The sequence below is a fragment of the Melospiza melodia genome, chromosome 18, assembly GCF_035770615.1.
Source record: "Melospiza melodia melodia isolate bMelMel2 chromosome 18, bMelMel2.pri, whole genome shotgun sequence".
Taxonomy (NCBI): Eukaryota; Metazoa; Chordata; class Aves; order Passeriformes; family Passerellidae; genus Melospiza; species Melospiza melodia.
The window spans coordinates 8,028,157-8,040,311 of record NC_086211.1 but is presented as its reverse complement, the minus strand read 5'-3'; the positions used below and the strand labels follow the sequence as shown (position 1 = coordinate 8,040,311).

The following is a 12,155-nucleotide window of genomic DNA, read 5'->3' as shown; positions in this document are numbered from 1 at the left end:
GTCAAAGGGAACCACTCTGCGGCATCCTGGCCTCAGGGCAGGAGCTGAGCCACTGCTCAGGCAATTAAATCCAAGGGAAATGCACAAGAAAAAGCTCATGATTCAGCCGTGCAGCCCTCATTCTCTCAGTCATTTATGGGAGAAAAAAAATCCTAAGTGAATTAATAGAGGAAAGGACAGCCCAGCCCAGCCCAGCTAGGCATTGGAGCAGTCAAGATAATCACCAGGGAGGAAAATCCTCACCAGGCTGTGCCAGGGCACACCAGCGTGCCCACAAGCTGTGACATCCATGTCCTGTGTCACAGCATCCAGCAGCACGTTTCAGGAAACAACCAAACTAGGAATAAAATGAATCCAAGGGTCAGAGGTGCAGGCAGGCCCATCCCACCCCACGGCCATGCCCGGGCTGGGGGCAACATTGCCTCTACAGCTCAGAAATGGGGTACAAGGAGGGGAAGGACTATTTTGGTGCACTCCCAGGCTACATCACACACTGTTCACACTTACTCCAGCCTCCATGCATTACAAAAGAATGTGTTCAACCCCTAAGAAAATCAGTGTCATAAAAAGACCCTCGGGAATCAGTCACTTGCAAGTGATGTGCAGGAAAGGTGGCAGAGAGTCCTGCTGCTGCCAGGTTTCCCATTGCCTGCACCACAGAGCGAGTCAGAAGGGAGAAATTCAAGATAACAAGGGAGTGAGGGGTTATGGGACAAGGAGAACAGAAAAATAAAGTTCAGCCTGGAATCTGGAGCTGCTCCAGGCCATGCAGAGTCTGGAACCAGAGAAAGGGCGTGGCCCATCTTTCATCAAGCCAGATCCACTAGAAGTTCATTAAGGAGGTGAAAACTCCTGTTGTTTTCTGAATTTTATTTGATTACTGTGAAACAGAAGACACTGGCAAGGACAGAGGGTTGATTTTAAAGTAAAGACCCTGGAGCCAAAAGAGAAAGACAGGGGGGGCTGGGAAACAAAGCCCCTATTAACTTTGGTCCTGACTTTCAGGTCATGCATGTTCAGTTCTTTTTACCTGGAAATGAAGATGTTAATTGGAGGTGACAGGTTTCATTGGGCTCCCCATTAGCAATATTTTGAACCACAGTAGGGCCCAGATCTTCAAACACTTTCCCAAGGGAAGGTTTTAACCTTTCTTTTGAAACATCTCATACCACTTGCAGGGAAAAAAGACAGTTGTTCGGCTCGAGGCATACCAATCCCCAGCCGTGATGAACTCCCAGCTCCTCCGGACAGGAGGCACAGCAGGAGCAGGGAAATCAAACTGGGGAGGGCAGCCTGGAGCCAGCACCGTGCAGCAGCATCTCCCCGTGGGTGTCTGTCCACCCCGTGGGTGTCTGTCCATCCAGCCCTACCCCGGGGACAGACTGGGGCACGGCCAGCCCCAGGGGACACTGGGCTCTGCTGTCCCCACTCCTGGGCTGCGGCAGCTCCAGCACAGAGCCAGGGGCTCATCACACACGTCCTGCTCCACACTTGGCTCTCCAAACCCTTTTCTGCCACAGACCACATCAGCTTTATCCACCTTGCTGCATCCAAGAGCTTTCTCTTTAAACAGCTGGTTTCTTCACACACTGTTATCATCCATACATAATTTATCATTTTCAAGTGAAACAAAAGCCTCTAGAAACACATCCATTGCTGGAGTCCAGAACTGAAAACTACACAAACGGCTAACTTTCCATATAAATATATTAATAGCGTGTATATTCATTTAAAAATACAATAAAAATAATAGTGTTTGATTTATATGTATTATCCATTTATATATATATGTATATTATAATATCAGGGATGACAGCACTTTCTCATTTTAGAAACTTTTTCCCAGCACACACATTCCACTTACAACACCATTATTTACCCCTACCAATTTTCCAGCTTCACTCCAAGTAGAAACAGCTGAAAGCTCCACTGCCATCTGAGGAAGCAGTTCCAAGCTCCCACAGGAGCCTCAGCACTGACCTCAATTGCACCCAGCATGATGACTCTGGAAAGGCTTGGTTTTGGAATGTTGTGTTTCTAAGATGGTGGCACCAAGGGGGACCAGACAATTTTATGGCAATGCTTTACTCATCTGAGATGGGTCAGACCCTGTGGCTTTGCCAGAGCAGGGGCAAAAGGGACTCATGGCTCCCAGGAGGGGGCAAGGAGCCCCTCTGGGGGCCCCTCTGCACAGGTTACCTGCAAAGCCCCCTGGGCGCTGCAGGGCTGTGGGGGACCAGAGTTCACAGCCTGGGATCCCCGGGGAACATGGATTTATTGTGCCTGACTGGCTCCAGCAGTGCCCTTGGAGCTGTGTCCCCTAAGGAGGAGCCTGGTGTTCCCTCAGTAGTGCTGCCTTTCCCTTGGGCCCTGGCACCAACACAGCCCCCCTTACACCCAAACTCTGCAAATCCATCCCTGTCCAAGCAGGAGCGTCCCATCTCCACAGAGAGCAGTTCAAACAAGGCACAGGAGTTGCCACAACCACACACACCTCCCCAAAAATATTTACACGGGGCTGCAGCAAACTCTGCAAGCTCTCCCCAGCCAGGACTGGTTGTGAGGATGGGCTGGCCCCAGCTGGTGTGTGTTAGCCCCTCTCCAGCTGCCCCAGTGCTCTCCAGGCAGCCAGGGCCAAACCCCTGCTCAGGGTCAGGGATGTGCTGGGCTCTGGGCACTGCCTGGCCCCCCACACCTCCAGGGTGCCTCTGTGCTTGCTGGGGCCAGGCAAAGGGCAGGGGGAGCACACAGGCTGCCCCATGCACCCCAAAAAACAGGGTCCATAAAATGAACTTTCCTCGGCAGCTGCTTCCCCCCAGCACACAGAGCAGGCTGGGGGAAAAACAACTTCAGCATGAAACCCCAAGGCCCCAGGGAATCACTGCTACTCCAGGGCAAGAAAGACAGCGGAGCCTCCACCTGCTGTTTGCAGTTTATTTTAGCAGAGAGAAGAAGAAAGTGGACAAGAGGCATTTTGCATAACTTAACAGAAAAGAACACTTTTCCTCCACTCTTCACAGATCAACAGGCAGAAGCATTTCCTACACACGGCTATTTTTGGGTGCTAACAGTTTGGTGTACTGGTAAAATCACGGGTTTCCTCTAACACACTGTGATGGTTGGTCTGAAATCCAAAGCCAGACTCAGGCCCGGGGGCTCCTCTGCTGTTGAATGCAGCTCCTGTCAGTGCTGAGTGCCAGGCTCATCCCCACCATCCTCCAGCAGGGGTTCTGCAGCCAGGGACTGGCTGGGGATCCAGGCAGCTCCATGGCCCTGCCAGCCCATGCCATGTCCTGGCTGTTCTAGCCCAGCACAGCTGGAGAGGTGGCCCAGAATGAAGGGGGTGTGGGCAGCAGCAGCAGCCTCAGTCCAGGGCCAGCGAGGGGATCTTGCACACAAAGGGGAAGGCTCTGCCACAGGCGTTGTCGTTCCAGGAGCGCAGTGCTACCCTCCAAAAACACACAAAGCATTAGCTGGAAAAAGGCAAAAGGAGGGAACCAAGCACTGCCCTTGGCACCAGGGCCTCCTGACACTGTGAGGGGCTTTCCCTGGATGTGCTCCCACTTGTGCCACTCGCTGTCATGCTTCCTCCCAGCATCCTCACCTGGGAGATGTGAGAGGGGAGGCTGGGCCCCAGCTTGGACTTGGTGGTGGAGGGGCAGCTGCAAACACAGCCCTGTTCCCCCAGAATGATCCACATGGACAGACATTTAGGTAAATCTGGGGGCCTGGACACACCTGGCTGGTCTCACCAGCAGGGAGGGTGTGAAGTGGGATTTTTGCACAGGCAGGGTCTTGTCCCACTCCAGCAAGATGTCCTGGCTGTATGGGAGAGATAAGCTGGCAAAACAATGAGTGTTCCCACAGGCTTCCCATGGGGGAGGAGAAATGGGAAAATTCAACCTTTGACTAAATTTGGTAATTCGTCAAGGCAGCTGATGCTCCTGCCCTGCTGCTATGGGAGAGGGAGATGGGAGCAGAGGGAAAATGAGCATGTATGCATGTATGTACATGGCGAAAAGGAAAACACCTTTTCACTGTAAAGAAAAAAAAGAACGTAATACTAAAAAATTACAATGCAAATCCTCTGCCTGCCAGCACCCTCTTCAGAAAAACAGTAGCCACGGTGGATTGAATTTATTGCCACACAAATAACACTGAAGGTGCCCTGGGTGCTCACCACTGCTGTGTCTGTACCAGATCTGCACGCAGTCCTCCTCCTCGGGGATGGAGTGGATCCCATCGTCAGGCTGGCTGCCATCCCAGTACTGGTAGTCGTAGGAGGAGCCATCTGTCCACTCAAAGTGACCCTCCTGCCATGAGGCCAGCAGAGAGAGGCTGTCACCACAGAGCTGTGACTGCAGAGGGTGGGAGGCCACCCCCATCCCCAGTGCCACACAGCCCAGGGACACAGACAGACACCACTCAGCAAAGCCCAAACAGCACGTTTGGGTATTACTACTGGAAACTTGCCAAGAACAGCCCCTCACAATTTTCTCACCAGGGGAAGCCCAGAAATCAAATCTATATATTTTTAACACCCCCACCCAGTTCTGCATTCCTTTTCCTTTTCCATTCCTTTTCCAATATCTACAAAAAAATTGCTGACATGAGACTGTTCTCCTGATGGTCTCCATTTGTCTTTCTAACATATTAGACTATATATTTCCAACATGTCAGCTTCCAAAAGTCACAGAGTAGCACAAGAGAGCAATGGAACTCAGTGGTTTTTGACACTGAAGACCTTTTCAGTTAATTTGCTCTTCTTGGACCAGCAGTACAATACTCTTTCTATTAATCCTGTAATAAGATGTGATATGTGTAATTATTGGTTAATCTATTAATTCCAGTAACACTTCTCTTTTAAAAGCAGACTGGAAAAGGCGAAATAACAAGTTTCTCCACGTGCTGCACCACAGACTCTATGCCACCTCCTGATTAAAGGGGTATAAAGAGCAAAGAAGAAAACCAAGTGGCTTTCCAGGAGGAAAACACACAGAGGTGAATTTTCCAAAGCCTTTTCCCACAGGATTCCAGGGAGCTCCCACCTGCCGCAGGTCGTTGAGTCCCGTCCAGATGTCGGTGGGGATGCCGGGCACGCGGCTGTTCACCAGGTCGTACACAAAGACGTTTTCTTGCCAGCTGGCAAAACAGAGCAGTACAGGGCAATCAACAGGATATGTCAGCAAATAGTCACATTTAGTGTCCCTAAGCACTCACCCTACCACAGGACCAGTGGGCAAATGGGTTCCCTGCTTCTTGCTGCTGGTGGTTACTTTCCCAGGTCTGTGCAAGAGGAGCATAGTGTTGGTGAGAGCTGGGGGAGAGGGAGTAGGGAAAAAGCCCTGTGTAATCATGTTGTACTTCTATCCCTTTTTCAACAGTAAAAAAAACACAGTTTTGGGAAATTTAGGGAATACTATGCCAGTTTTCCTGCCAGTTCAGAAAAAGGCATTTATTTTCTATATTGCCTTTGTGTGACCTGTGCATCAGCCTTGACTGCTGCAGAGGGATGTGTGGGCTGGAACACGAGCCTGCAGCTGACACAGGCTGTGATGTGGGAATGGGACTTTGCCCCCAGTTTCCTTCCTCCCCAGGCTGTGTCAGTGTGGGATGATGTTTCTGCACAGCTCACCTGTGGATGGAGGCCAGCTTGGCTGACCTGATGCCAATGGAGAACTCGGCGCAGTAGAGGTCGGCCTCAGCCCAGGTTTTGTTGATGGGGAAGTAGCGGTAGCAGTGCCCTTCGTACTCTGTCCAGAACAGCGGGCAGGAGTAGGCATGGACAGGCTCAGGCATGGCTGGGGGCAGAGCACAGGACATCCAGCAGCTGGTGGTGAGACAGTTTGGCCAGGAAGCTGAGCAGGTGATGGAGGCAGCAGTGCCCAGCCCTGCTCTCCCACCTCACCCAGGCAAATGACCACCAAACACATCCAGGGAAAACCCAGCTGCTGCAGGAGCCATGCAATACTTTGCAGAAATCAAAACACGTTTTAAACAAGTTGAGGGTTTCTCAGTTTCAGGAGGGACATTCCAAGCTAGCTTGACATCATTCCATAATTTTAGGCAGAGGATGCTTAAAATAAAGGCACTGACATTTGCTACTGAGGAAACCAAGATAAGGGCTCCTCTTGTCTCTATCAGCACCACTGGAGCCACTGTGCTGGGAGGAGAGCTGACAGCCAGGGCTAAGGGGCTATGGCTGGGTTCTGCCCTCCTGCAGGGACAGCCTGCACCTCCTTCCCCCAAGGAACCCCCCTCCATGGCCTGTCCCTGTCCCTGGATGCAGCTGTGCGCAGGATCCCAGCCCAGGAGCAGCCAGTGAGGCGCGTGTGCCGCCGGTGGTGCCAGCCTATCCAACAGATATCCCACCACAGATAACAGCCCATCCAACAGATAACAGCCTATCCAAAAGGTTTCCCACCGCAGATAACAGCTCTGCCATGCTGCTCCTCCTCCCCTGCTGCTTTTCAGCACAGAGGGGAAGTTGTCCCAGAAGAGGCCCCTGTGGGGGCAGGATGTCCTTTCGGAGCCTTTGGAGTTGCCGCTGTCTAAACACAGCAGTGGCATTAACACGTTCCTCCAACCTGCTCTGTGTTCTGCTCCCCCTCGTGTGGGGAGGATGCAGCCCTCAGGACCCTCAGGTCTTGGGGCACACAGATTAACCCTCTTGGCTGCTGGTTTGTGAACGTGGGGGGATTGCCAGCCCCCCTGAGGCAGTTCCACATCCCCAGGGAGCTGTGGTTGGGGTCAGTGCTGCTGTGGAAGCCAGTGGGCAGTGGGCAGGGTGGGTGCAGGGGGTGAGGGCAGACGTCAGATGCCATCAGACCATCCAAGCAGGTAACAGCCTCGAGCCCAGAGAGGTCAGGGTGGTGCCTCCAGCACTGAGGGGCCAGGGGAATGGCTTTCCTTGAGGGAAGAGCAAAACTGCCAGCAGCAGCAAGGGAGGTGGCAAAGGAAACAACAGCACTGAGAAAAAGAGAGGCAAGGTGAATCCAAAGCAGCTGTGTGAGCACTGATAGAGCCAAATCATTCCCTGTGCCAGTGCTGGCAGCTCTGGGTGATAATTGCATCTCTCATCAGCTCTTTCCACATGGGGATCTCTGAGTGCTCTACAAACAGCCACCAGCCAGCCCACGGGGTCCTGCTGTCACATCCCCTCCAGGTGACAAACCACAAATGCAAAAAGCCTTTTTTTTCCTCCTGAGCAAGGCCAAATCAACTGCCAAGCCCTGAGGGGCTGTCACCCATCAGCCTGCCTTGGGACCCCCAGGCATCCCTCCAGAGGAGCTGACTGGGGGCAGCTCTGCACCAACAGCAACAAACCCTTAAGGGGCTCAAGGGGCTCTCCCCTCCTCAGCAGCACCAATTATGGGCTGTGGAGGAGACAAAAGATAAGGCCTGCTGGGCTGGGAGAACAAAATAGCTTTTGGGGAGAGTGGGTAAGATAAAGACAGCTCAGCAGCAAGGCAGAGTTCAGATCTCTGATTCACAACCGGCCACAAATGCACTGGGAAAATCCTTAGAACAGCTCTAGGAGACACAAACTACTTCAGTGTAGCAATAGAGCAGGACCAAGAACCCCAAAAGCTGATGTGATTCCTGGAGCCAAGCCCTCCTCCCCTCATGGTGCTGGCCAGGGTTCCCTGTCTCCACCAAAACCAAAGCAGAACAAGGGTCAAACCTTCAGCACAAGGCTTCAGCTTTACCACCAGCTCACGGGAGAGGCGTGTACCCCCAGAAAGGACAGCCTGGGATCTGGTCCTGCTCGCAGAGACTCGGGGCTGCTGTTCCTTCCTGCCAAGGACAGCCCAGAGGCCTGTGCCAGACAAGGCACCACCAGCTGTTCCAGCAACTGGGGTTTTATTGTAGTGCCTTGACAAAATCCTCACCTCTGGCAGCACGGTGGCAAAATTCACAGGGCTTCACCCAGCAGCATCTCCAGCAAACGGAGCCTTCACTCCCCAGTGCTAATTGCAGTGGGTGTCCCACTGCCCTGCCTCAAAGCCAGGCACCCAAATTCCAGGGAAAACCACCCTCAGGCACCCCAGTTCCAGGGAAAACCACCCTCATGCTTGCTCAGAGCAGCTGAGAGCAAGTCAGAAACTGAGACAGCCCTGCTTTGTTATTCCATACTGGTTCCCATTAGGTAGCATTAATTTGATGAGCTTCAGTGAACCAGAGGTGCCTGAAGGAATTTAAGGTTAAATATACCAAAAAGGAAAATATGGGAGGTCAGCTTTTAATTAGCATCTTTTCTGTTAGGTCAGGATCAGAGGCTTTGTCTGTCTCTTTGGAGGAGAGCTACTGGTCCCAGTTTATCAGACAGGAACAATTAGGGGAGCTGCTTTATTTGAAATATTTGTAGCAGAAAAACTATAAGAAATCTGATGTAGGGTTGTGAGTATAGGGCCCTACTCATGGCTCCACAGGAAAGCCTCACAATCCCAGCCAGCAGCTGTGTGTGGTGTTTTGATCTAGAAGGTGACAAGGGAAGCATTTGGAGGCTTTTTAGATCAAACCCTCACTTTTAGGGAAAGTGAGAATTGGGTCTAAATGACCAGCAAAACATCAGCTCTTCCACACAGGGCAGGATCAGCACAGCCAGTGCCTGCAGCACGGGGTTCCTGCCAATCCCCAGTCACTCCATCCATTTGTCCCCAAATTCCTGGTGAAAAATGACTGCAAGAATCCTTTCTCCCCCCTTTTTTTTTTTTTTTTTTTTTTTTTTTTTTTTTTTTTTTTTTAGCTTCATCAAAATAAATGTCCGGACTTGGCTGAGGATAAGATTCAGATCAAGCAGCTGTTACTAACTCAGAAAAGCTGGAAAACAAATATTTGGGGTCAGAAATAAAGTTTTGTGCTCTCTGCATTTGTGTCAGTGCCAAATTGGAGCTTTTCTATTTATTTACTAGCTGAGCCCCACTGTAGAACTACCAGGAAAATCACTTTTCAAAATCTTACAGAAGCTGGCACTGCTCTGCCAAAAAAGTTTCACTTCCCCAGCTGTCTTATTTCCAACTAGAAATAATTAAGTGAGAAAATCCTAGCCAGTTTCACAAGGGCTTCTCCTCATTGCTACTGGGAAAAAACCTACCACCAGCTGCATGGCTCCCCTGGACTCAGCTGGTGGAGAGCAGGTTTGCTCCTGAAAACTTCATCCCAAGGAGCAATGCTGCCTCACTTGCAGCGATCTGCAGGTCTGAGATGTGAAATCTGGGGCTAGAACAAGGTTGGCAAGAGATGCCCAGGCAAGGAGGGCTCCTGAGGGGCTGCAGCTCCATCAGAGGGTTTTGGACAGCAGACCAGCTCAGGTCAGTGCAGGCAGCAGATGCTCTTGTTGCAGAGGATCAAAGAACTCCATGTAATCAACAGCTGACAATTTCCTCAGATCTCAGAGGTGCTCGGAGACACCCCCTTGGCACACCCACAAGCTAATGCTGCCATCTGACTGAGAAGGCAAGTGAACCTCTTCAGCTCTTGGCCAGCAGCTGGGTTTGGAGAGCGCCCATCAACACCCCAAGGCTGATCTGAAACCCATGCCAACAGAGAGGAGCTGAGGAGATCCTGCCATGGGCAAGCCTGGGGCCTCCACCAGGACCCAGGGCTGAGGTGGTGACAGTGAGGGATGGGCAGGGGTCCCAGCTGGCAGAGCTGGGGCTCAGGAGCAGCATCCTGGAGCTCACCAAGGCACCCCTGCAGCAGCAGGGCTGCACCCAGGCTCTGCACTGCTGCAGCTCTGGGGAGCTGGAGGGGATGGGGAGACAGCAGGGCTGGGACAGGGGAGCCCCAGAACCACCCCCAGCATGACTCCAGCAGAAACTGCCCGTGGCTAAGCTGGGGGTGCCAGCTGAGCCACAGATCCATCCCACCACATCCCCCTTATTGAGCAAACCCACAGAATCGGCATTTAAACAGGGGCTTGGAGGGCAGGAGCATGTGGCAGAGACTAAGACAGTGCTGTTGTGTGATGTTGGGATGCCTCCACTCACCCTCCACCACCCAGAAGCAACTGCTGAAGCCCTGACATTCCAGTCACCATGGGCAAACAATGCCACCTTCATGTTACTTGCAATATTTGTTTTTCATTAACAGATGAAAGAGTCTCACACTGAGCATCCACCTTTGAAGGATGTGCTCAGGGGAGGGACCTTGGTCTCAGTGTCTCTGGGGTTGTGTGGAGCTGCAGGGGAAGGTATGTCCACTGATGGACAGGAATCTCAGAACTGGGCAATATTTTAAACACCCTGAAGGATTTTAAGGCACATGTCACAAGTTTTCAAGAAAAATATTAAACATCAGATGAAGCACATTGGGAGGGACATCCTCTCAAACCAAGGGCATTGCTTTATAAAATTCTTTAATGAAACCAAGCTGGTTTTACAGCTTCAAATCTTCTGCATGTTTGGAGTTGGGAGGCTACAGCCAATACCAGCAGCAATGCTCTTGCAGCTGGCACTGACAGATAGAAGTTATCTTGCAGTTTTTTCCCCCTTAATTAGTTTTGGCGAAGCTCCCACGGATTAGGCGTCTGGCAGGAAAGCCAGGCTTGTATTGATCCCTTTTCTCACGATCTCACCAAGCAGCACTTAAGGAATCCCTTTCCACTCACAGCCCCAGTAAACCCAACAGGGCTCAAACAAACTAGTGCAGCAACTCCCACTTGCACTGACACCGTGGAAAAGCTTGGAAGAAACCCAAGTGAGATTCAGCAGTCAGCAGCAGCTTGGAGCAAAGAAGGGGAATAAGGGAGAATCCTGTGTTTGTTTCACACGCAGTAAGCGTGAATAAACGAGGAGCCTGTCCTGCTGGGCTGCATGGCCACAGCCCTGCACCCTCCATGAGTGTGCAAGGATTCCTGCCACAGCCCTGCACCCTCCATGAGCGTGCAAGGATTGCTGCCACAGCCCTGCACCCTCCATGAGTGTGCAAGGATTCCTGCCACAGCCCTGCACCCTCCATGAGCGTGCAAGGATTCCTGCCACAGCCCTGCACCCTCCATGAGCGTGCAAGGATTGCTGCCACAGCCCTGCACCCTCCAGGAGTGTGCAAGGATTGCTGCCACAGCCCTGCACCCTCCAGGAGTGTGCAAGGATTGCTGCCACAGCCCGGCACCCTCCATGAGTGTGCAAGGATTGCTGCCACAGCCCGGCACCCTCCATGAGTGTGCAAGGATTGCTGCCACAGCCCGGCACCCTCCATGAGTGTGCTCATTCCTGCCACAGCCCTGCACCCTCTATGAGTGTGCTCATTCCTGCCACAGCCCTGCACCCTCCATGTGTGTCTCATTCCTGCCTCATTCCTCACACCGGTCCCACGGCAGGGCACAGCCCCGAGCCGCGGCAGTGCCTGTTGAGACACAGCCAGCCCAGAGACCTCTGGCATCCCCAACCAAGGACCGGGGCTGCCCTTGGCACGTCCCCATGGCGAAGAAGAAAGTTGATTTCAAGGAAAGTCAGGGATTTCTGGAGCAGCTGCCGGCCCTGCGGGAGGCACACGCTCCTTCCCGGCCCCACCACGCCCGATGGAGTCGCGGCGGCCGGCGCCGAGCGCTCACCTTGGCTGATCTTGATGTTGGTCTGGGGGAAGGCCTGCGCGGCCAGCAGGGCGGCGGCGAGCAGCGCGCACAGGGCCCGCCCGCGGCCCATGGCCGGAGCCCCGGGGGTCGCTCTGCGCTCGGGGTCCCGCCGGCTGCGGGTCCCGCCGGGCTCCGGCCGGCCTGGGCGTCCCTCCGGGAGCGGGGGTCGCGTTCGGGCCGGGCCCCGCGGGTTCTGGGGCGGCCGCCGGGCGGGGCGGATATAGGGGCCGGGCTGCCCCCTCCCCCGAGCGGCGGCTCCTCCGCAGCCCGCCCCCGGCCCCGGCCCCGCTCCGCTCATCCGAGGGGACCCGCACCCTCAGCGCTGCCCAGCCCGGCCCCGGCCCCGCACATCCCAGACGGGAGCCGCACCCTCAGCCCTGCCCAGCCCGGCCCCGGCCCGGCTCCGCACATCCCAGACGGGACCCGCATCCTCAGCGCTGCCCGGCCCGGCCCCGGCCCCGCTCCGCTCATCCGAGGGGACCCGCACCCTCAGCGCTGCCCAGCCCGGCCCCGGCCCGGCTCCGCACATCCCAGACGGGACCCGCACCCTCAGCGCTGCCCAGCCCGGCCCCAGCCC

At 53.8% G+C, this 12,155-nt stretch overlaps 1 protein-coding gene across 1 annotated transcript; it reads right to left on the bottom strand.

The window, feature by feature from the left end:
- Window positions 1-3,224: 3,224 nt before the first annotated feature.
- On the bottom strand, window positions 3,225-11,876 carry CLEC19A (C-type lectin domain containing 19A). Its single transcript, XM_063171452.1, has 5 exons — window positions 11,558-11,876; window positions 5,636-5,801; window positions 5,049-5,142; window positions 4,181-4,313; window positions 3,225-3,444 (listed from the first exon to the last, which is right to left on the bottom strand). The coding sequence occupies exons 1-5, from the start codon at window positions 11,874-11,876 to the stop codon at window positions 3,365-3,367; spliced, it is 792 nt and encodes a 263-aa protein (XP_063027522.1). The 3' UTR covers window positions 3,225-3,364.
- Window positions 11,877-12,155: the final 279 nt, after the last annotated feature.